Genomic DNA, 24,567 nt, shown 5'->3' with positions numbered 1-24,567 from the left:
GTAAGGTTGGTAGTACAAGAGCTTTGTGAACAAGCCTTTTGGTTTCCCTGTGAATCCGATGAACCTCATTGCTAATTTCATGCCGTTCACCGCCGTTGCATATTCCTCACGCGCCTTTCCCGGCGGCAGAGCAGACATTTTTGCAAATAAAAAAACCCGACACCCCACACCGTCGCCCGCCCCCACCCCACCCATCTTCCCCCCCCCTCCATCTCTTTCCCCCTTTTCTTCCCAATGTCTCAACAAATGAAACTGATTTGTAAAAATGTTACATGGAAAAAGAAAATAAGAGAGAGACATTGCAAACGCTTTAGTAAAACAAGAAAACCTTTAATAATAAAAAACAGGAAAAAAACCGACACCCGTGTACGCATGCGCGTCTGAACCCGCGTACCCTTGACGCGCGACCCGGGGCGCGGCCCCTTTAAGAGCCTCTCTCCGCTGGACTTTAAACAGGTGGCGCTTCGGGGAAAAAACGATACACAACGTTCTAAGAACGCAGAAAGAGGCGAGTGAGCGGGAGAGAGGCCAATAGGAAGCGAGGGGGCGGCGGGCGCAGCCAATGGGCGAGGAGGGGGGCGGGGCGAACCTTGCTGGGCTGCAAAAACTGGAGCTGGTGGAATTTCGGGTTAATGATCAGCCGCCGAGCCAGGATCGGTGCGGGTACGGCCAGGATGGCCCTGCGCGACCAGCAACCTGGGCGATAGGGCCGCAGCCATGGCCCAGAGGCTGGTGGGGGGCTCGTCTGCCCCCCAGGGGGAAGACTTCTCCTTCATCAGCCCCCTGGTCAAATACCTGCTCTTCTTCTTCAACATGGTTTTCTGGGTGAGCGCGGCAACGGGAGGGTTAAATTCGCCCGGCTCGGACCCGCTGGCCCATCTGGTTCAGCGTTGCCTGCACTGGCTGGCAGCAGCGGGTCTGCAGGGAGGGCTGGGGGGGGGGCAATTCCCGGCTCTACTCGTCAAGAGGTGGCATTGAGACCGGGGCTAAATTGAGCCTGGAAGCATCTGCATGCAAAATGGGAGGGGGGGTCTCTGCCGTCTCCTTCGGGGCCCCTGAGGCACGTGAGGATGTGCATACACGTGTATGGGCTGGTCCAGGGGTGGTGCGTCGAATGGAATGCGTGGGTTCAGCTTTTGCCTTTGAAAGAGAGAGAGAGAGCACTATACGTAATTGCTCTGTTGCTTCGCCTCCATTAAGAGTCTCGTGGGAATGCACTGCGGTGCCCCTGGAGTCGGTAATAGGGGTGAAAAAGGACAATCGGATGTTATTGCAGTGATTTCCAAGCTTGACGGGGAATGCCTTCTCAAATTCGTGTTCACCAGGTGTCTTAATTGAGATTTGTTGTTGTTTAGTCGTGTCCGCCTCTTCGTGACCCCCTGGACCAGAGCACGCCAGGCACTCCTGTCTTCCACTGCCTCCCGCAGTTTGGTCAAACTCATGTTGGTAGCTTTGAGAACACTGTCCCACCATCTCGTCCTCTGTCGTCCCCTTCTCCTTGTGCCCCCCATCTTTCCCAACATCAGGGTCTTTTCCAGGGAGTCTTCTCTTCTCATGAGCTGGCCAAAGTCTTGGAGCCTCAGCTTCAGGATCTGTCCTTCCAGTGAGCTCTCAGGGCTGATTTCCTTCAGAATGGAGAGGTTTGATCTTCTTGCAGTCCATGGGACTCTCAAGAGTCTCCTCCAGCACCAGAATTCAAAAGCATCGATTCTTCTGCGATCAGCCTTCTTTATGGTCCAGTTCTCACTTCCATACATCACTACTGGGAAAACCATAGCTTTCACTATATGGACGTTTATTGGCAAGGTGATGTCTCTGCTTTTTAAGATGCTGCTTGGTTTGTCATTGCTTAATTGAGATACATGCGCCTTAATTGAGATATATACTGTCATTCTGAACTTGTAATGGAATTTAATGGCTTTTATGGGGTATTCTGCCCCCCTCCACAAATTTTCTTGGCTCTTAAAAAAAAAAAAATGTTAGTGTAATTTGTTGCATTTAGGCCTTATTAGCCTCCTTGAAGATACAAATCCAAAACTCACATGATGTGAAAAGGTTACTTTCGACCTTGAGTCAAACTCAGAGTAGACCCATTGGAAGAAATGGACTTAAGCGGGTGTGCTCCGTTGCCCAAAATGACTTGTCATTATACCTGTTGTCATTTATTAACTTATGTGCTGCTTAATGGCCTAAGTGGCTTGGAATGATAAAACCGTTTACACACACACAAAAAAGGCACAATTAAACAATTCCATCGAAACATGAAAACGAGCGGCCATAATTAAAAAGTGCAAAAATTTCAGCCCAATAAAACAATTAACATCTTGTTCTAATGATACACCATTTTTGAGTAACTGCATGAAACACAATTCCAGTTTTAAAAAATAGGGGTGTGGGCCAATTTGCTCCAGATATCAAAAATTTGGAAGCACTTCTCTCAAGTTGCCCTTTTCAGTGTACAATGGTACCTCAGGTTAAGTACTTAATTCGTTCCGGAGGTCTGTTCTTAACCTGAAACTGTTCTTAACCTGAAGCACCACTTTAGCTAATGGGGCCTCCTGCTGCCGCTGCGCCGCCGGAGCACGATTTCTGTTCTCATCCTGAAGCAAAGTTCTTAACCTGAAGCACTATATCTGGGTTAGCGGAGTCTGTAACCTGAAGCGTATGTAACCTGAGGTACTACTGTAATGCATTGCAGGGTGTGTTTTTCTCTAGAAAACTCTGGTTGTACAGTTTCCATTAATTCCTATTTGAGCGCAAGCTTTTCCTTGCCACCTGCCTTCTGCATCTCACCCTGACCTTCCAGGCCACTTTGTCCAATTAACTGTTTCCATTAGAAGGCCTCTTTATCCTGGATTGGTTTTAATTTAAATCCTGAGTTAACCGGTTCATCTGCCTCTGTATGGGATAGGCAATTACCGAAGCGTTTGTAATTGCTCCTGGAGGCTGTAATCAGCTTTGAGGTGAGCGCGGTAATTTTGCTCAGGCTGTGGCAGCGCCTGCCGATTCCCCCTTTCCTGAAAATCTCCTCTGCTTTTATTTATTGGAATAAATAAATTTATTGGAATAAATAAATGGTCCGCTCATCCGGCTTTCCGGCCAGAAGGCCCCCAGCACCTCCCAGTTCAAAGGCAACGGGGGCAGCTGGTGATGGGAACTGGGACCACATGGAGCTCCTGTCTGCCACATGGTATTGGCTCAGCAGCCAAAATGGCGTCCTCTAGATGGTGCGGAACTACAACTCCCATCATCCCTGCCCATTGGCAATACTGGCTGGGGCGGATGGGAGCTGTAGTCCACAAACATCTGGCATGAACCACATTGTTATTTTTGCCAGTGTAAAACTACTCCTTCCATGAACCTGTTTTACAGTGTTGTTTTCCATCTTTAAATTTTTGCTTGTTGTTAGAATTGTCGTATCTGTTTTACGTCCATCTTTGTTTCCCCAACTTGGAACTCCAGCTGTTGTTGTTTTTTGGATTACAACTCCTATCATCCCTAGCTAGCAACACCAGTGGTCAGGAATGATGGGATTTGTAGTCCAGAAAAAGCAGCTGGAGACTCCGGTTGGGGAAAACACTAATATGTGTTACAAAACCATTCTACTCATTGTGTGTTTGTTTTCCTGTGTGAGTAGATTGAGGTTGAATCCTGACAAGACAGAAGTACTGTTTTGGGGGGACAGGGGGCAGGCAGGTGTGGGGGACTCCCTGGTCCTGAATGGGGTAACTGTGCCCCTGAAGGACCAGGTGCGCAGCCTGGGAGTCATTTTGGACTCACAGCTGTCCATGGAGGTGCAGGTCAATTCTGTGTCCAGGGCAGCTGTCTATAAGCTCCATCTGGTACGCAGGATGAGACCCTCCCTGTCCGCAGACTGTCTTGCCAGAGTGGTGCATGCTCTGGTTATCTCCTGCTTGGACTACTGCAATGCGCTCTATGTGGGGCTACCTTTGAAGGTGACCCGGAAACTACAACTAATCCAGAATGCGGCAGCTAGACTGGTGACTGACAGCGGCCGCCGAGACCATATAACACCGGTCTTGAAAGACCTACATTGGCTCCTGGTACATTTCCAAGCACAATTCAAAGTGTTGGTGCTGACCTTTAAAGCCCTAAACGGCCTCGGTCCAGTATACCTGAAGGAGCATCTCCACCCCCATCATTCTGCCCGGACACTGAGGTCCAGCTCCGAGGGCCTTCTGGCAGTTCCCTCCCTGAGAGAAGCCAAGTTACAGGGAATCAGGCAGAGGGCCTTCTCAGTGGTGGCACCCGCCCTGTGGAACACCCTCCCACCTGATGTCAAAGAGAAGAACAACTACCAGACTTTTAGAAGACATCTGAAGGAAAACATCTGTTTAGGGAAGCTTTTAATGTTTGATGCATTACTGTATTTTAATACTTTGTTGGAAGCTGCCCAGAGTGGCTGGGGAAGCCCAGCCAGATGGGCGAGGTATAAATTATTATCAACAACAACACCAAAAAACAGAGCCTTGTGGCCCCACAAAAACTTCCCATACAATCCTGTGCAGGACTACTGAGAGAGTGCTGGGAACTCAGCTCTGAGTAGTGCTTACCTTTGACTTTAAGGAAGTTTTACACACCAGGAAATAAATGAAGTTTGTTTAGAACATGAAATGAGACAGTTTTTTGGTCCTTCTTCAGGAAAGCAAGTTCTGCGTGTATATCTGCGGGCAGAAAAGCAAACATCACAAACACACTGTCTTAAAATAGTAAAAGAGTCCTTATCTACCCAATTTGCCACTGCACTCACCCCAAAAGAAGAATTGTGGCATTGGAAGGGACCCCTAAGTCCCTTCTCATCTATCTAGTCCAACATTTTGCAATTCAGGAATCCCAGCTGAAGACTTCGTGAGAGATGGCCGTCGAACCTCTGTTTAAAATCCTCCGAGGAAGAAGAATCCACCAGCTCCCAAGGGAATCCATTGCACTATTGAACAGCTCTTGCTGTCAGAAAGTCCTTCCGGATGTTGAGTCGGAATCTCCTTTCTTGTAACTTGAAGCCACGGGTTCGAGTCCTACCCTCCAGAGCAGGAGAAAACAAGCTTGGTCCATTAGCCATGTGCAGAAGCGCCAACTCCTAGGGGTTCCATTACACCCCCACCCCCAATAAAAAGGGAGGTGGTATACCTGAGCTTGAAGCCCAATAATAATAATAATAATAATAATAATAAATTTATTATTTATACCCTGCCCATCTGGCTGGGCTTCCCCAGCCACTCTGGGCGGCTTCCAACAAAATATTAAAATACAGTAATGCATCAAACATTTAAAACTTCCCTAAACAGGGCTGCCTTCAGATGTCTTCTAAAAGTCTGGTAGTTGTTTTTCTCTTTGACATCTGGTGCGAGGGCGTTCCACAGGGCAGGTGCCACCACCGAGAAGGCCCTCTGCCTGGTTCCCTGTAGCTTTGCTTCTCGCAGGGAGGGAACCGCCATGAGTAGAATGTGTCCTTTAAAATGCATCTCTGGGTTATTTGTGGGGCCTGCCTGGTGTTTTTACATGAGTCAAATGTGTGCTTTTATTTAAATGCATCTCTGGGTTATTTGTGGGGCATAGGAATTTGTTAATTATTATTTTTCCAAAATATAGTCCGCCCCCCCCCCCACAAGGTTTGAGGGACAGTGGACTGGCCCCCTGCTGAAAAAAGTTTGCTGACCCCTGTCTATGGTTGGTCTGTATGTTTCTCACCAGATCCACAGACGGAAACCTGGCGCAGGAGGCACGCACACTTAGAATGAAACGATTCCTTTTTAAAAATGTGAAAATTGCATCTGTATTTTTTTAACATGGCAAAACTAGCCTCGGAAAGCGACTGTTGCAGGGTCGTGTCCAAAAAATAGCCCTACGAGAATGTGCTGTCAACACAAGGATTTCTGCTCCCCCTTTCCCCCCTGTGTACCCCTTAAAATCTGTGCTAGGGCTTCTTCCAACCCTCCGGAGCAGATTTGGGGAGGGAGATCTCAAATGTGCAAGTAATGGAAGCGGGGAACTGGATACTTCCTGCGCCAACTGAGTTTCATGATCATATATCACCGCTGCTCGTAGGATTTCAGCCTGGTGACGGGATACGTTTGGCAAGACCTGTAGGAGGAGGGTGAAAGGCGGGGGGCATGTTCTTGCTGTTGTCGTTTTAAAAAATGAGGAAACAACTGATGAATGCAAGGGAAGAATGCATGGCCACAAAAATGAGGAACCGTCCACAGATTGCTAGGAATAATAATAATAATAATTTATTATTTGTACCCCGCCCATCTGGCTGGGCCTCCACAGCCACTCTGGGCGGCTTCCATAGAAACAAAAAATACAGTAAAATATCACATATTAAAAACTTCCCTGAACAGGGCTGCCTTCAGATGTCTTCTAAATGTCAGGTAGTTGTTTATAATCTGCTGGGAGGGAGTTCCACAGGGTGGGTGCCACTACCAAGAAGGCCCTCTGCCTGGTTCCCTGTAGCTTTGCTTCTCGCAATGAGGGAACCGCCAGAAGGCCCTCGGCGCTGGAAGCACAGGCCAGAGAGTTTCCCCACATGTCTCGCATCTTCTGGGGACTGAAAGCATTTTCTGTTTGCCTGGTTGCTTCCTCCAGGCAAAGGCCCATCTTTCAGAAAACCCAATTAGCGTTTGCTCCGATTCAGAGGTAAAAAACCAGTCTTTTCCAAGGGAAAGCGGTGGGAGCAAGCGGAATTGCGGATGACCTCAAGTTTGAGCAGGTGACATTTTTCCATCTCCGCTGCATCAAGCAGTTGGTCCCTTACCTTTCTCGCCCTGATCTGGCCACTGTGATCCACACGACGGTCACCTCCAGGTTTGATTATCGTAACTCGCTCTACGCGGGGCTGCCCTTGAAGCTGACCCACAAACTCCAGCGGGTGCAGAATGCTGCGGCGAGGCTCCTCACGGGGTCCTCGCCGCGGGATCACATTCACCCGGTGCTATACCAGCTGCACTGGCTCCCGGTGGAGTACAGGATCAGGTTTAAGGTGCTGGTTTTAACCTTTAAAGCCCTATGCAGCCTAAGACCCACGTACCTACGGGACCACCTCTCCTGGTATGCCCCGCGGAGGACCTTAAGGTCCACAAATAACAACACTTTGGAGGTCTTGAGCTGCAAGGTGGTTAGATTGGTCTCAACTTGGGCCAGGGCCTTTTCAGTACTGGCCCCAACTTGGTGGAACGCTCTGTCCCAAGAGACTAGGGCCATACAGGACTGGACATCTTTCCGCAGGGCCGGCAAGACAGAGCTGTTCCGCCTGGCCTTTGGTTTCCACTCGGTCTGACCCTTATGTTCCCCCCCCCCTTACAGTTTTGATCCATGGGCTACTTTTAAAATGAGCTGCATCTAAATTGCATTTTAACCTGTATTTTAAATTGGTCCCCCCCCCCCCAATTATGCTTTTACTGTAATTTTACTGGTGTTAGCCACCCTGAGTCCGGCTCTGGCTGGGGTATAAATAAAAATTGTTATTATTATTGCTGCATTTTTACCTTTTTACCTGCATTTTAGCTGGAGACATTTAGAAGACATCTGAAGGCAGCCCTCTTTTTAAAAAATGGAAAATGGAACAGTAAAACAGGCACATTGATCTAGTATAGCATCTAGATCAAGGGAAGTAATAGTGCCACTGTATTCTGCTCTGGTCAGACCTCACCTGGAGGACTGTGTCCAGTTCTGGGCAGCACAGTTCAAGAAGGACACTGACAAACTGGAACGTGTCCAGAGGAGGGCAACCAAAATGGTCAAAGGCCTGGAAACGATGCCTTATGAGGAACGGCTAAGGGAGCTGGGCATGTTTAGCCTGGAGAAGAGGAGGTTAAGGGGTGATATGATAGCCATGTTCAAATATATAAAAGGATGTCACACAGAGGAGGGAGAAAGGTTGTTTTCTGCTGCTCCAGAGAAGCGGACACGGAGCAATGGATCCAAACTACAAGAAAGAAGATTCCACCTAAACCTTAGGAAGAACTTCCTGGCAGTAAGAGCTGTTTGACAGTGGAATTTGCTGCCAAGGAGTGTGGTGGAGTCTCCTTCTTTGGAGGTCTTTAAGCAGAGGCTTGACAACCATATGTCAGGAGTGCTCTGATGGTGTTTCCTGCTTGGCAGGGGGTTGGACTCGATGGCCCTTGTCGTCTCTTCCAACTCTAGGATTCTATGATTCTAAGTTAAAGCAGCAAAAGTCCACCAGGTTCTGCTATGCGTGACTTTAACCTTGGCTCAGCTGAATGAGGCTGTAAGAAGAAAAGGAAAGCAGTTTGTGCCAAGGGCTTTTTCTTCCATCGCTCTCCTTCTCTTTCTCCAGGACTCTTTTCTTTTCTTTCCTGCCCTCCTCCTTCAAAGAGAACTCCCCCCCCCCCAGGTGTCAATACAATTGCAGCAGCTAATTGCAGCCACTTAAGCACCAATGCCTTCCTTTCAAATCCCACGCTTTTCAATGCCAGGAGGAAAAAAGGTGGCTCTTGACAAATGATCCCTTTGCTAGAAAGGAGGAAAGGATTTCTGACAAGGGCAGGCTGCATTTTGGGTGCCAGAGTGATGCTATTCAGCAGCTGGTACCTGGTGAGCAGCGAGGTGTTAATCATGGGTAGGCATACTAAGGCCCGGGGGCCGGATCCGGCCCAGTCGCCTTCTAAATCCTGCCCACGTACTGTCCTGGAATCAGCGTGTTTTTACACCAGTAGAATGTGTCCTTTTATTTCACATGCATCTCTGGGTTATTTGTGGGGCCAGCCTGGTGTTTTTACATGAGTAGAATGTGTGTTCTTATTTCAAATGCATCTCTGGGTTATTTGTGGGGCATAGGAAATCGTCCAGCCCCCTACAAGGTCCGAGGGACAGTGGACTGGCCCCCTGCTGAAAAAGTTTGCAGCCAGAGGTTGGGGGTTAGGGGAGTTGAGTTCAGCAACATCTGGAGAGATGTTGATAAGCTGTGGAAAGAGCGTCTCCACCCCCATCGTCCATCCCGGACACTGAGGTCCAGCTCCGAGGGCCTTGTGGTGGTTCCCTCCCTGCGGGAAGCAAAGTTACAGGGAACCAGGCAGAGGGCCTTCTCGGTAGTGGCACCCACCGTGTGGAACGCCCTCCCACCAGATGTCAAAGAGAATAAGAACTACCAGACTTTTAGCAGACATCTGAAGGCAGCCCTGTTTAGGGAAGCTTTTAATGTTTGATGCATTATGGTATTTTAATATTTTGTTGAAAGCTGCCCAGAGTGGCTGGGGAAACCCAGCCAGATGGGTGAGGTATAAAATAATAATAATAATAATAATAATAATAATAATAATAATAATAATAATGGAAGGTGTGCAGAGGAGGGCAACCAAGATGATTGAGGGCATGGAGATCAAGTCTTTTTTTAAAAAAAAAATAATATTTATTAGAAGTTTAATAGTTACAGAAAGAAAAAAGGAAAAAAACAATAACAAACAATACATCAAAAATAAAAAGAAAAAGAAAAAAACAATACATCAAAACAACAAGAAAAACAAAAACATTTAAAAACACATCCAATATTTCCATATCTTTACCTTTCATTTACTTGTTTCATCGACCTCCTCACACCTCCCTTTTTTGTATTCTAGTTCAATTTAGCTTTTTCAGCAAATCCTTTCCATCTTTCTCAATCTTTTTTTGTTCTATAATTTATCTTAACACAATCTAACTTTAAATTTTCCACTTTAACCCATTAACAATCAGTTTTTGCTTAATTCTTTATAACATTTCTGCTAAAACCATGTAACTTCATTCCAGCATTCTTCTAACATTCATTCATTTTGCAGTATTTCTGTAAATATACTTTAAATTTTTTCCAATCTTCTTCCACCGACTCTTCTCCCTGGTCTCGGATTCTGCCAGTCATTTCCGCCAATTCCATGTAGTCCATCAGCTTCATCTGCCATTCTTCCCGGGTGGGTAGATCTTGTGTCTTCCAATACTTTGCGATAAGTATTCTTGCTGCTGTTGTGGCATACATAAAAAAAGTTCTGTTCTTCTTTGGGACCAATTGACCGACCATGCCCAGGAGAAAGGCCTCTGGTTTCTTCAGGAAGGTATATTTAAATAACTTTTTCATTTCATTATAAATCATCTCCCAGAAGCTCTTAATCCTTGGGCACGTCCACCAAAGGTGAAAGAATGTACCTTCAGTCTCATTACATTTCCAGCATTTATTATTGGGCAGGTGATAGATTTTTGCCAGCTTGACTGGTGTTATGTACCACCTGTAAATCATTTTCATTAAATTCTCTTTTAAGGCATTACATGCCTGTGGTCCATGTCTTATGAGGAATGGTTGAACGAGCTGGGTAAACATCAGGAAGAACTTTCTGACATTAAGAGCCGTTCACAGTCTCCCTTGGGAGGTTGTGGACTCTCCTTCCCTGGATGGGAGAGGTTCGATGGCTGATTCTCACGGATGCTTTCGCTGAGATTCCTGCATTGCAGGGGGTTGAGCTAGATGACCCTTGGGGTCCCTTCTAGCTCTACAGTTCTGTGATTTTAGGTTCTCCTTTCCCCCTGTGAGACAGGGATAGATGTGGCGACCGCCTGGTCCTTTCTTAGGCTTAAGAAGACTCTGGCCTGGCGCTCTTGACACTCTGGGCTTTTTTGTCTTGGCAGGTGATCTCCATGGCGATGGTGGCAGTGGGAGTCTATGCCCGCTTGATGAAGCACGCAGGTAAGGAGCACAAGCGGTGTGCCAAGCAAGGGCTGGCGGACACGAAACTGTGGGGCCATGCTTCCTGAAGTGGGTGGCAATAAGAAACAGATGGGCACCTTCGAGTGTGTCAATTGCTTACTTGAAACGCCTTCCTTGCTTTGTTTTTCAAGTTTTACATTCGTACCTCTTGTTACATTTGCTTCATGATACGTTTTTTCAGGTATCTCGGGTTACAGACGCTTCAGGTTACATACGCTTCAGGTTACAGACTCTGCTAACCCAGAAATAGCGCCTCGGGTTAAGAACTTTGCTTCAGGATGAGAACAGAAATCATGTGGTGGCAGCGGGAGGCTCCATTAGCTAAAGTGGTGCTTCAGGTTAAGAACAGTTTCAGGTTAAGAACAGACCTCCAGAATGTATTAAGTACTTAACCTGAGGTACCACTGTACTATTTCTGGGTTAGCGGAGTCTGTAACCTGAAGCATCTGTAACCTGAAGCTTATATAACCTGAGGTACCACTGTATTTATGATTCCAAGTTTTCCCCAAATAGCCAGTTATTGGTAATAGCTATTGATTTTCTCATAAACTAGTTACCCTAGACCTGTGATTGATGAAAATTTGTGGGTGTTTAGCAAGTATAGTCGTACCTTGAATCTCAAACGCCTTGACTCCCAAACAATCAAAACCCAGAAGTGAGTGTTCCAGTTTTCGAACTTTTTGGGGGAAGCCGAACGTCCGATGTGGCTTCCACGGCTTCTGATTGGCTGCAGGAGCTTCCTGCAGCCAATCAAAAGCCACACTTTGGTTTCCGAACGTTTTGCAAGTCGAACAGACTTCTGGAACGGATTCCATTCGACTTCCAAGATACGACTGTAGATTCTTATTCGACGATAAGAATGTGTGGAAATGCTCTCCTTGAAATATCTGGCCTGACTGGAACAAGTTCATCCATTTTGTCGAGTTAATTAAACTACATACTTTTAATAAGATTTTGAATCATTGTCATGTTTTCCTCAGTGGGCCATGCAAACTGCTATTCTGAATAATGCTTTTTATACCGTAGGGTAGCAGGCATTGGGGATGAGTTTATGGAACCAAGCAGACAGTGGTCCAATAAGAACTGGGAACTGCTGTTTTAGGGCATTTTCTGTTTTTCAAGGCTGCGAACACCCCATAAATTTAATAACAGTTGGTTCCCCCCACCCCACCCCAAGAATCCAGGGAACTTTAGTTTGCTAAAGGTGCTGGACATGCTAGCTCTGTAAGGGAGTAAACTTCCTTTTTCAGCTCAGCAGAGGAGTGAAACTAGCTCACTCATGCGAGGAAAGCTGGAAAATGACCACCTTGGGATTTAAATTGTGGCTGCACCCCTGAAATTCCTCCTGAGTTATTCCCAAGCGACCGGCGTTCTTGCCTCAAAAACACAGACTCAGTAAACACACAAGACGTAAACGGCTGCGCTTGTGAAAAAATAAGATATACTATTCATTGTATTGAATTGTAGATTTCAACAGAAGTAGCTCGTAAAGTTCAACGGAAAAAGTAAAAGACCCAGTGGATCAGTTCATTCTCTAAATCAGTTTATGCATAAGGTCCATATATGTGAAAATGTCTATTCCACCTGTCTGTTCATCGAGTCCAACAATCCACACGAAAGTTTGTTACAGTTCCACAGAATCTCAAGACAAGGATTTCTGGAATATTAGCCTTGTTTCGCCGTCCTGGGCTTCATCAGTAGTACAAAGTCATATATTATATCACAGGACAGTGGATCTTATAGCATAGTAGTAGCTACTACTACTACAGTGGTACCGCTGGATGGGAGCAGGATCCGTGCCGGAGCCCCGTTCGCATCCTGAAAGGAACGTAAGACGCGACTGTGTCATGTTTTGCTGCTTCCGCGCATGCGTGGGACGTCATTTTGAGCGTCTGCGCATGTGCGAGCGGCGAAACCCCGAAGAAACACGTTCCGTTACTTCTGGGTCGCCGCAGAGCACAACCCGAAAACGCTCAACCTGAATCGTATTCATCCTGAGGTATGACTGTACTGTGAAAGGATATACTGGATCTTCTACTTTTTTCGTTTATGAGCTACTTCTGTGGAAATCTACAATTCAAGGCAAGAGAAACTGATGGACTATGCAGAACTGGCAAAACTGACACATAAACTGTGGGATAAGGATAACTATGATTTTAAAGAGGAATGGGAACCTTTTACAAAGTACCTAAAGATGCAACAAAGTGAATTGGACTCCTTGGCAGGTTTTGAATAAACAGTCACAATTTTTTTTATTGATCATAATTAGTGAGATAAATTAAGGACTTATACAATTCTGCAACATGCAGAGAATAGCATTTAGAGAGAAACCAGAGAATGGAACTGAGGGAAGTCAGGGGGGGGGTTGTATATGGGAGGGGGGGAAATGAGGGAAAAATTAAGGATGATATGTTTGAAGATACGGTGGTGCCTCGGGTTAAGTACTTAATTCGTTCCGGAGGCCTGTACTTAACCTGAAACTGTTCTTAACCTGAAGCACCACTTTAGCTAAGGGGGCCTCCTGCTGCCGCCGCGCCTCTGGAACCCAATTTCTATTCTCATCCTGAAGCAAAGTTCTTAACCTGAAGCACTATTTCTGGGTTAGCGGAGTCTCTCACCTGAAGCATCTGTAACCCGAGGTACCACTGTAATATGTTTTGTTGAATTACTTAATTAAAAAGTTTAAAGACTATTTACAGAAATATTATAAAATTAATGGATGTTAGAAGGATGTTGGATTGAGGTTAAGGGATTTTTAGTAACAACGGTATGAAAGGTTATGTAAAAATGGAACGTTAACAGGTGATAATTTAAAGATATAATATATTAAGATTAAGATAAGAATAAAGTAAAGAGGGAAAGGATTTGCTGAATAAATAAACTGAATTGGAATACAAAGAGGGGAGGTGTGGGGAGGTCCGGGAACCAAGCAAACGCAAGATGTGTTATGCAAAATTTGAATTGTTTTTTAATTGTTTTTCTATATTATTTTTGTATTTTTCTTTTTTTCTTTTGTGAAAATCTTAATAAAATATTTAAAAAATTACTTAATAAAATATATATATAAAATCTACAACACAATGAATACTATATCCTATTTTTCCAAACGTACAGCCAATTACATCTTGTGTGTTTACTGAATATGGTTCACGTAACCAGAGGTTTGTTGTTGTTTTGCTCAAAAAAGCAGACAGCTGCCTTTTGGCCATCCCCACATTTAAATGAAAAGAAGCACAAAACACAGTTGTTGAGGACAGAGTCATAAGAGTTGGAAGGGACACCTTAGGGTCATCTAGTCCAACCCGCTGCAACAGATAGGTGCGCTTAGCCATAGCTAGCAGGGAGAAGCTGTTGGGACGGGACGGAAATCCCTGCGTTTGACTCTGATCTTCCTTTCCCGCTGCAGAAGCGGCCATGGCCTGCCTCGCCGTGGACCCGGCCATTCTGTTGATCGTCGTCGGCATCCTGATGTTTTTCATCACGTTCTGCGGCTGCATCGGCTCCCTGCGTGAGAACATCTGCTTGCTTCAGACGGTGAGAACCCCTGGGCATCGTCCTGGGCAAAGGCAGGGTAGCGCTGGCATCAGGCACTTCAGCCTGGGCATCCTTAAGCGAAGGGAGCCCTTGCCACTGGAAGTGTGCGCTCGGATTATATACCGTATTTTTCGCTCTATAGGGCGCACCTGACCATAGGACGCACCTAGTTTTCAGAGGGGGAAATCAAGGGAAAAAATATGCCCCCCCCCCAGCTCTGGGAGCAGCAGACAGGCTGCATGCAGCCTGTGCGCTACTCCAAGACCTTCTCCCTGCTTTTGCGGGAGGTGGGGGAATTCCCCCACCTCCCACAAAAGCCCACTGGCCGAGCCAGTCCCTTCTCCCTCCTTGGGGAAAAGCCCGCAAGAGCTGCGCGCTCTTTAAAGGCTGCACGGCTCCTGCGGGCTTTTCTAGGAGGTGGGGGAATTCCCCCACCTCGTAGAAAAGCCCGCAGGAGCCGCGCACCCTTTAAAGATCGTGCGGCTCCTGCGGGCTTTTCGACCGAGCTTGTGGGGCTGGCGGTGGGAGGAAGAGCTGCTTTCCCCCACCGCCAGCCTCAGAACCAGGTTGGGGAGCAGCGCAAAGGTGTCACGCGCCTTCCCGCTGCCCCCCGAGCCTGTGGGGCTGGCGGTGGGGGGAAGCGCTGCTTTTGAGCCTGCATTCGACCCATAGGATGCACACACATTTCAACTTCATTTTTGGAGGGGAAAAAGCACGTCCTATAGGGCGAAAAATATGGTAATAATAATAATAATTTATTATTTGTACCCCGCCCATCTGGCTGCTTTTCCCCAGCCACTCTGGGCGGCTCCCAACAGAATATTAAAAACACCACAAAACATCAAACATTTTAAACTTCCCTAAGCAGGGCTGCCTTCAGATGTCTTCTAATGTCAGGTAGTTGTTTAGTTCCTTGACATCTGGTGGGAGGGTGTTCCACAGGGCGGGTGCCACCACCAAGAAGGCCCTCTGCCTGGTTCCCTGTGATTTTTTGGCCTTCTTTGTTAATATGGACGGGCCTCCCTCACCGCAAAATGCCCGCTGACAGGGGTCTGGGATTAATAATAATAATAATAATAATAATACAATTTCATTTATATCCCGCCCTCCCCAGCCAAAGCCGGGCTCATTGCGGCTAACATCAGTAAAAATAACACAGTTTACATAAAATCATAATCATTTAATTGAAATACATTCTAAAACCAGAGATATTTGCATTTTTATAACATGCAGAGAATAATATGTGTTAATAAATCAGAAAGAGGAACTGAGGGAAGTCATAGGGGGGAGGGAGGGGTATCAGGGGGAGATGGGAGGGGTGAAATGGGGGAAAATACATTGTTGGAATAATTTGATATGTGAAAATAATCAATAAAAATTAAAAAACAAAACGATAAAACATCAAATATTAAAAACTTCCCTAAGCAGGGCTGCCTTCAGATGTAGTCTAAAAGTTTGGTAGTTATTTTTCTCTTTGACATCTGGTGGGAGGGCGTTCCACAGGGCGGGCGCCACCACCGAGAAGGCCCTGTGCCTGGTTCCCTGTAACCTGGCTTCTCACAGGGAGGGAACAGCCAGAAGGCCCTTGGATCTGGCCCCGCCCCCTTGAGCATTAACCTGCCATTGGCTCTGTGACCCTTCACTTATGAGATTCTCTCCCCTGCAGTTCTCTATCTGCCTGACGGTCATCTTCCTGTTGCAGCTGGCCTCGGGCGTCCTGGGGTTCGTCTTCTCCGACAAGGTACAGAGGCGATTGTTCCGGGTGGGGGAGAGTGGAAAGGTGTCCTGGAAGGTTTTGCGTGGCACTGAAGTACAGTGGTGCCTCGCAAGACGAAATTAATCCATTCCGCGAGTCTCTTCGTCTAGCGGTTTTTTCGTCTTGCGAAGCAACCCTATTAGCGGATTAGCGCTATTAGCGGTTTAGCGGCTATTAAAGGCTTAAGGGATTAGCGGATTAGCTGCTAAAAGGCTATTAGCAGCTTAGTGCCTTAGAAAAAGGGGGTGGGGAGCGAAAAAAAACCCCCAGGAATCGCAAGACATTTTCGTCTTGCGAAGCAAGCCCATAGAGAAATTCGTCCTGCGAAGCGCATTGAAAAATCGGAAAACCCTTTCGTCTAGCGGGTTTTCCGTCTTGCGAGGCATTCGTCTTGCGGGGCACCACTGTATATTATTATTATTATTATTATTATTATTATTATTATTATTATTAGGAAGTGGGCAGTGTTGTTCCCTGGAATGTCCCTAAGCTGCTCCTTTGGAGATGGGTGTTCAGGGGGTGGGGAACGGGACTTGACATGTTCAGGGTTAGAATTAAAAACAGTGGTACAATCATACCTTGGGTTACAGACACTTCAGATTGCGTTTTTTCGGGTTAAAGGTAAAGGTAAAGGACCCCTGACCATTAGGTCCAGTCGTGGCTGACTCTGGGGTTGCGGCGTTCATCTTGCTTTATTGGCCAAGGGAGCCGGCGTACAGCTTCCGCTGGGTCATGTGGCCAGCATGACTAAGCCGCTTCTGGTGAACCAGAGCAGCGCACAGAAATGCCGTTTACCTTCCCGCTGGAACCTATTTTTCTACTTGCACTTTGATGTGCTTTCGAACTGCTAAGTTGGCAGGAGCAGGGACAGAGCAACTCCTTCCATAGCCTTGTTCCGATTTCCTTACAGGCTCGTGGGAAAGTGAGCGAGATTGTAAACAACGCCATTGTGCATTACCGGGACGACTTGGACCTCCAGAACCTCATTGACTTTGGCCAGAAAGAGGTGAGTTTTGGTTTATAAACTGCAAGCCCTTGCCTTGCTTCCAGATGGTTGCAAGTTGTGGTTGCACACAGTGCTGGATTTATGTATAAGCTAAAGAAGCTATAGCTTAGGGCCCCACTCTCTTGGGGCCCCAAAAAAATTGTAAAGGAAAAAAAAACTGGGTGTACATTTCCAAAATATAAGATAAAAAACCAAATACGATAAAACCTACGTACAGCAACAGTGTTTAGTGTTGTGTAGGCTCCTATGGTGTAAGTCATTGGTCCCGCCTGCTAGCCTTCTCCCTAAAACATCACTGGTTTGCTATGATTATTTCATGTTATAGCAAGTTTCTAGAGACTAGATTATGAGTCTTTGTAAATTGTGTTTCTAAAGGAACTTTTGCTGTTGCCAAATGCCCATGTGTTTGCATTATTAAGTTTGTTATGAATAAAAAACCATTTTGAGTTAGAACTTAATAATTATTTCACTATTAATATACTTCTTAATTGTATCTCACTGTTAATATGTTTCTTCTTAATTGTATTTCAGTTCAACTATTACTTTGAAAAAATGCATATTTTGTTATGTGCAAATGGCTTTCGATATGTATTAGGTCCATAAATCACCATCTAGCATATATTCCACACAAAAAACAGCAACGATTTGTTGTTGACAAAGGACAGCTGGACTTATAAAGGGCCCCATTACCTTCAGTAGCTGAGGGCCTCATCAAACCCAATTCTGGCCCTGGTTGCACATCTCCTGTCCCAGGGCAGGAGTGCTGCAAAGTAGCTTTTCAGGGCTGACCTATCCTGAAAATGTGCTTTTCAAATGTGTGGGGGCCCTTATGTGTGTGGCACTGATTGGCTGGCCTCCGTGACATCACAGAAGTGCGCAGGAAAGCAGCTCAGTTCTCGAAAGAATTGTTTGTCAAAATAAAAGCAATTCCTGAGCAAAATGGCTCCAAATTCCCCGCGCTCAGTCTTTTCACGGGAGGCACCTCAAACCTTTAATGAGTCCTCTTCTACTATTCTATTTTATTTTAAAAAATTAAATTTGCATGTCGCCCTTCCAACTGTAGATTATGGTTCACAACATAAGAGAAGCAAGATACAAAAAAAACCCGCTAGTGGCCAAGCTTGTAATAATGAGAAGCAATGGAATAACTTGATAGAATAACTTCTCAAGCAAGTGGGCACTTCGGAAGATGTGGAAACATTGAATGATAAAATCAAATGGGCCCGACACACAAGAGCTCCTTTGCAGTCAAATGTCACAGTTTTATTATTTGCACGACTAAAAATGTGCACAAAGGACTCTACACACTACAGTGATACCTTGGTTCTCAAATGCCTTAGTTCCCAAACGCCTTGGTCCCAAACTCCAAAAACCCGGAAGTAAGTGTTTCGGTTTTTGAACGTTTCTCGGAAGCCGAACATCTGATGCGACTGTCGGCTATTGTTTCCGGGGCGCCTGCACCAATCAGAAGTTGCGCCTTGGTTTTTGAACATTTTGGAGTTCAAACGGACTTCCGGAACGGATTCAGTTTGGCGCTTTTGCTATTTATTTTGCATTTTTGTTTTTGAGGCTTTTTCGGTTAATTTGTTTTTGTGACTGTATGAAACCCAGTTCAGCTACAGACTTATTGATTGTGTGGTTGCAGAAATGGATAAAAGCCCCCCCCCCCCATCCAAACAGTGACTACCATCAGTCTGGAACGGATTAATCCATTTTGCATGACTTTCTATGGGAAAGCACGCCTTGGTTTTGGAACGCTTTGGTTTTGGAACAGACTTCCGGAATGGATTAAGTTTGAGAACCAAGGTTTCGCTATTTATCTGTATGAAAGATTTCAAAATATTTTATGTTTGAAAAGGGAAGGGGAAGCATTGGGGACCCTCTCTGACGCCTGCTTCTGTCGAGCTCCTCTGCCTTAACTCCTTCTCTTCCTTCCCTTTCCAGTTCAGCTGCTGTGGTGGCGTCTCCTATAAAGACTGGTCCCAAAACCTGTATTTCAACTGCACGGCCCACAACCCCAGCTGGGAACGCTGCTCTGTGCCTTATTCCTGTTGCCTGCAAACTGACGACCAGGTATATCGTAGAGCCACACATCCGATCCATTTGGAAACAAGTTAGAAAGAGAATCTTCAGAAGCAGAAGGAATATACCACCACTACTACTATTGGGATGCGGGTGGCGCTGTGGGTTAAACCACAGAGCCTAGGACTTGCCGATCAGAAGGTTGGTGGTTCGAATCCCTGCGACGGGGTGAGCTCCCGTTGCTCGGTCCCTGCTCCTGCCAACCTAGCAGTTCGAAAGCATGTCAAAGTGCAAGTAGATAAATAGGTACCGCTCCGGCGGGAAGGTAAACGGCGTTTACCTTTACCTTTTACTACTACTACTACAAATAATAATAATGATAATAATTTATCTGGCGGTTCCCTCCCTGCAAGAAGTGAGGCTACAGGGAACCAGGCAAAGGGCCTTATCAATATTGGCCCCTGCCCTGTGGAACGCGCTCCTATCAGATGTCAAGGAATTAAACAAGTACCTGACTTTTAGAAGACATCTGAAGGCAGCCCTCTTTAGGGAAGTTTTTAATGTTTGGTGTTTTATTGTGTTTTTAATCTTCTGTTGGGAGCCACCCAGAGTGGCTGGGGAAACGCAGCCAGATGGGCAGGGTGTAAATAAATTATTATCATCATCATCATCAAAATCATTTGGCTTTGACTAATTGGATTAGGTTTTGACCAATTTTCCTGTTCATTCAAAGTCTTCCAATGTCCTATTTCACCTGCCTATAAAACAGTTCAAGGCTAATCACAAATGCTAATCTCTTTTCATGCATACAACAGCCACGACAGATTCTAACACTTTATTCTTTTCAGTGTCTGGAGCCACCATTCGCTGCAGACAGTACCTAAACGCAGCTAGTTCTGTAACGTAAAAGGCAGGGACAGGCCCTTTTAGTTCAGCTAGGCCAGTGACGCAAAAGAAAACGGAATCGTCAAACGATACAATTTTTTTGTTATTTAGTCGTGCCCGACTGTTCGTGACCCCCTGGAACAGAGCATGCCAGGCCCTCCTGTCTTCCAGTGCCTCCCGCAGTTTGGTCAAACTCATGCTGGTGGCTTTGAGAACACTGTCCCACCATCTTGTCCTCTGTCGTCCCCTTCTCCTTATGCCCTCCATCTTTCCCAGCATCAGGGTCTTTTCCAGGGAGTCTTCTCTTCTCCTGAGGTGGCCAAAGTCTTGGAGCCTCAGCTTCAGGATCTGTCCTTCCAGTGAGCACTCAGGGCTGATTTCCTTCAGAATGGAGAGGTTTGATCTTCTTGCAGTCCATGGGACTCTCAAGAGTCTCCTCCAGCACCATAATTCAAAAGCATCAATTCTTCGGCAATCAGCCTTCTTTATGGTCCAGTATACCTGAAGGAGCTTCTCCACTGCCATCATTCTGCCCGGACACTGAGGTCCAGCTCCGAGGGCCTTCTGGCGGTTCCCTCGCTGCGAAAAGCAAAGCTACAGGGAACCAGGCAGAGGGCCTTCTCGGTGGTGGCACCCGCCCTGTGGAACGCCCTCCCACCAGATGTCAAAGAGAACAACAACTACCAGACTTTTAGAAGTCATCTGAAGGGAGCCCTGTTTAGGGAAGCTTTTAATGTTTGATGTATTACAGTATTTTAATATTTTTTTGGAAGCCGCCCAGAGTGGCTGGGGAAGCCCAGCCAAATGGGCAGGGTATAAGTAAATTATTATTATTATTATTATTATTATTATTATTATTTATGGTCCAGCTCTCACTTCCATACATCTGTTTTTTAAAATGCTGTCTAGGTTTGTCATTGCTTAATTGAGATACATGCTCCTTAATTGAGATATATTCTGAACTTTGTAATGGAATTTAATGGCTTTTATGGGGTATTCCACACTCCCCTCCACGATTTTTAATATGCTGTCTAGGTTTGTCATTGCTTTTCTCCCAAGAAGCAGGCGCCCTTTAATTTTGTTTTAATTAAATTTAAATTAAATTAAATTTGTTTTAATTCAATTTAATTAATTTAATTCCGATACAATTTTATGAAGTTATTCTTTTCTCCAACACGCTTCTTCCCATGCAGTCGGTCATCAACACCATGTGTGGCCAAGGGATGCAGGCCTTCAACTACCTGGAGGCCAGCGAGTTCATCTATACCAACGGCTGCATTGATAAGCTGGTGAACTGGATCCATAGCAACCTCTTCCTCCTGGGCGGAGTAGCGCTGGGATTGGCCATTCCCCAGGTAATCGGCTTGCCCCCTCCTCGTGGGTGTTGTTTCAGGGTGGCCCAGGGGGCCCCTGGACCCTACAGTCTGCAGGCAATGCTTGGGAGTTGCTTCCACCATGGTGGGGCACCGGTTGGTGTTGCCCCATGGCAGGGCCTTTTCGGTGGTGGCTCCCCATTTGCGGAATGCCCTCCTTTTGCGAGGGCATTGCACCAGGGATGCAAAGTTTGCCCACCAGGTTTGTTTACAGCCTGGCAAGTGTCCACCGCCGCCCAGAAGCTCTGTTTAAAGCCGTCTCCCTTTTTGCCGCGCTCACTGTTCTGTTCCGTCTGTGTTTTGTTTCCCTCTTGCAGTTGGTCGGGATCCTGCTCTCCCAGGTGCTTGTCAACCAGATCAGAGACCAGATTAAACTGTTGCTTTACAACCAGCAACACCGAGCCGACCTCTGGTACTGAAAGGACTTCCTTGCGGGGAAATAAGAAGCAAGAAATGTATTACTTGTGGCCTTCCCTACGACCAAACCCGTGCCCGTCTCCCTGGGATCCAAGATGGCGCCCACAGGAAGTGACCTCATTCCACCTGACTGGATTGCCTAAGCCATTCCAGGCGGGTCTTTTGAAAACAGCTCCTTCCTGCAAAGAATATCTTGAAGCAACCTTGTTAGCCCTAGAAGAGAAATGAGCACCTCCCAGCTTTGAAACTCTGCAGGAAGCTTGAAAACATGCTCTTCCCCTTCAAGATGCGAAGGTTTTTTATTTTTTTTCAAGAGTTCCTTCAGAGGACAGGAAGGTAAAGAGTCGGTGCTGTCAGCAGACGAATCTCCACCTGCATTTTCCTTCTCACGGCTTACAGTCATACCTCGGGTTAGATGTGCTTCAGGTTGAGCGTTTTCAAGTTATGCTTTGTGACGACCCAGAAATAACGGAGCGCGTTACTTCCGGGTTTCGCCCCTCGCGCATGCGCAGGTGCTCAAAATGATGTCATGCGCGGAAGCGGCAAAACGCGGCACGCGCAGACACGCAGTCACGTCTTACATTTTACTCAGGATGTGAACGGGGCTCCGGAACGGATGCCGTTCGCATCCAGAGGTACCACTGTACGTGGAAATGAGGACCCTCCCCAAACTGCAGCTGAGCCACAGGGGGAATGAAAGAGGTCATCTTGGAGTGGAGGAAAACCTGAACCTTCAATGGAGGCAACGTGAATGTAACAGACCAATGGGTAAGAGAGGTCTAAGATGACAAAGAGATGCCTCAACAGAAGCAGGGAAACAGCGGAACGGCCTTCGCTAGGACCAAACCCTTGCCCGTCTCCCTGGGATCCAAGATGGCTCCCTACAGGAAGTGACCTCGTCCCGTAAACTCCAGTAAAACCTACCTCGCCGTTGCCATGTTGTCTGTAGTGTCCTCTTTAGGGCCAAGGTTGGCGGGCCACAGGTTTAGCATCTCCCATCGCCCCATGGCCGCCCCGTCCCTCACGGGTCAAGGAAGGGGCAATGTCTGAAGCCAGGAGCCTCGCCCACTTGGCTGAAGCTCCCGGCACAATGTCAAAATTGGCAAGGGCGGTTTTCAAAATGGCGGAGGCGCCTTCGTAGGTAGAAAATTGGAGGGTTGGGAAATGGTTCCTCAACCTGGGAGGGGCCTTAGGGATTTATTTATTTTATTTAACAACATTCAACACTGCCAGACTGTTTGAAAAACAAGCTCTAAGCGGTTTACAAACCACAAAATAAAACATTGCCATATATATATTTTTTTTTTAAACAATTATTTCAGCAAACCTGGGTACATCGTTTAGCTCTGTATACTTGTTTCTAAGTTCTGTTTTTTCATCTGTACGTTACTAATAAATTATTTTTCTGTTTTATTTACACTGTTTAGACATTTTATTTTATTAAGTGGTTTATGAAAATGGCTTAAATAAATAATGTGGGGGCCATTAGTCCCCCCCACTCCATCCGTACTGTCGTCCCTTTTGAAAGTGCTTTTGGTTTGCTTCCGTTCTTATTTTCATTGTGCATTTTGTCTTTTTTTATATTGTAATTTTATGTCATGAACCGCCCTGGGATCTGCAGGTTTAGGGCGAGATACAAATTTAATAAATAAAATAAATTTGAGAGAGGGGCACTTGGAAAAGGACTGAGGACCCTGAGGGTGCTTTTAAGGCAGTCTTCCTTGTTCTGAGGCACTCTCAGTAGTAGGGTGCCCTTCCGCCCACCCCCAAAAAAATGCAGAAGGGGGGGGAAATATTAGGGAAGAGGGTGGGCCAGGAATTTCAGGAGAAGAAAACGGTCTGAGATTGTCACATGGAAAAGGGGAACAAGCTTTTTTTCTGCCGCTCCGGAACCCAGTGGATTCAAGTTACAAGGAAGGAGATTTCAACTAAACCAGGGGTCAGCCACCTTTTTCAGCAGGGGGCCGGTCCGTCGTCCCTTAGACCTTGTGGGGGGCCAGACTATATTTGGGGGGGGGGGAAATAATGAACGAATTCCCATGCCCCACAAATAACCCAGAGATGCATTTGAAATAAAAGGACACATTCTACTCATGTAAAAACACGCTAATTCCCGGACCGTCCGCAGGCCGGATTGAGAAGGCGATTGGGCCAGATCCGGCCCCTGGGCCTTAGGTTGCCTACCCCTGAACTAAACCTTAGGAAGAACGTTCTGATGGTAAGAGCCATTTATAATGAAATGGTCTCCCTCTGCAGATTCTGGACTCTCCTGCCTTGGGAGGTTTTTGGGAGGTCAGATGACCACCTGCCAGGGCTTAATTTCGCTGTGATTGAATGTATAATGTTTTTGAATTCAGCCATGGGACCTGTTCTTCAAGCCCAGTGCCTGTATCTTTTGACACTCTGGGTGCCTTTTTTTGTTGTTGTTGTTTCCCAAGAAGATCTGGCGGTGTACGGAGTCTTCTTCCGTGCGCCGTATTTCATGCAGTGTGAATTTTCAAAACTGGCAACGTGCGAGGCACCCTTGGGGATTTTGGGGGAAGCAAAGATGCCAGCCACAGATTATCTGTCCGGCCGCGAGTTCATCTCACTGACCTCACCGAGTTGGGCAGCAAATAGCCAATGGGAATAATAATAATAATAATAATAATAATAATAATAATAATTTATTTCTTCAACTTAATCCCTCATTTCCCTAACACCTTCCTCCCCTCCTGTTTCCACTCTGTGGAGCTCCCTATCTACCGTATTTTTTGCTCTATAAGACTCACTTTTTCCCTCCTAAAAAGTAAGGGGAAATGTGTGTGCGTCTTATGGAGCGAATGCAGGCTGCGCAGCTATCCCAGAAGCCAGAACAGCAAGA

The 24,567-nt window shown here is 46.3% G+C and overlaps 1 protein-coding gene and 1 long non-coding RNA gene across 2 annotated transcripts in view; one reads left to right on the top strand and one right to left on the bottom strand.

The window, feature by feature from the left end:
• Positions 1-582: 582 nt before the first annotated feature.
• Positions 583-22,099, top strand: TSPAN33 (tetraspanin 33). Its single transcript, XM_083402426.1, has 8 exons — positions 583-825; positions 10,633-10,690; positions 14,118-14,245; positions 15,912-15,986; positions 16,912-17,007; positions 18,952-19,080; positions 21,108-21,269; positions 21,605-22,099. Exons 1-8 carry the CDS (start codon positions 718-720, stop codon positions 21,704-21,706), a joined length of 858 nt encoding a protein of 285 aa, XP_083258552.1. The 5' UTR covers positions 583-717; the 3' UTR covers positions 21,707-22,099.
• Positions 22,100-23,012: 913 nt separating this feature from the next.
• Positions 23,013-24,567, bottom strand: part of LOC310659301 — a 327,135-nt gene continuing 325,580 nt past the window's right edge. Inside the window, exon 3 of the long non-coding RNA XR_014502735.1 lies at positions 23,013-24,445. This is a non-coding gene — a long non-coding RNA (uncharacterized lncRNA). The remainder of the gene's footprint in view (positions 24,446-24,567) is intronic.

This window comes from Podarcis tiliguerta (genome assembly GCF_965153285.1).
Source record: "Podarcis tiliguerta genome assembly, chromosome: 10".
NCBI classification, from domain to species: domain Eukaryota; kingdom Metazoa; phylum Chordata; class Lepidosauria; order Squamata; family Lacertidae; genus Podarcis; species Podarcis tiliguerta.
The sequence above is the reverse complement of the archived record's forward strand: the minus strand, read 5'-3'. Positions and strand labels throughout refer to the sequence as shown.

Coding starts and splice junctions, on each gene's coding strand:
- TSPAN33 (XM_083402426.1), top strand. CDS start 718: ATGGCCCAGAGGCTGGTGGGGGGCTCGTCTGCCCCCCAGGGGGAAGAC. Junction 17,008..18,951: donor TTGACTTTGGCCAGAAAGAG/GTGAGTTTTGGT, acceptor TTCCCTTTCCAG/TTCAGCTGCTGTGGTGGCGT. Junction 21,270..21,604: donor TGGGATTGGCCATTCCCCAG/GTAATCGGCTTG, acceptor TCCCTCTTGCAG/TTGGTCGGGATCCTGCTCTC.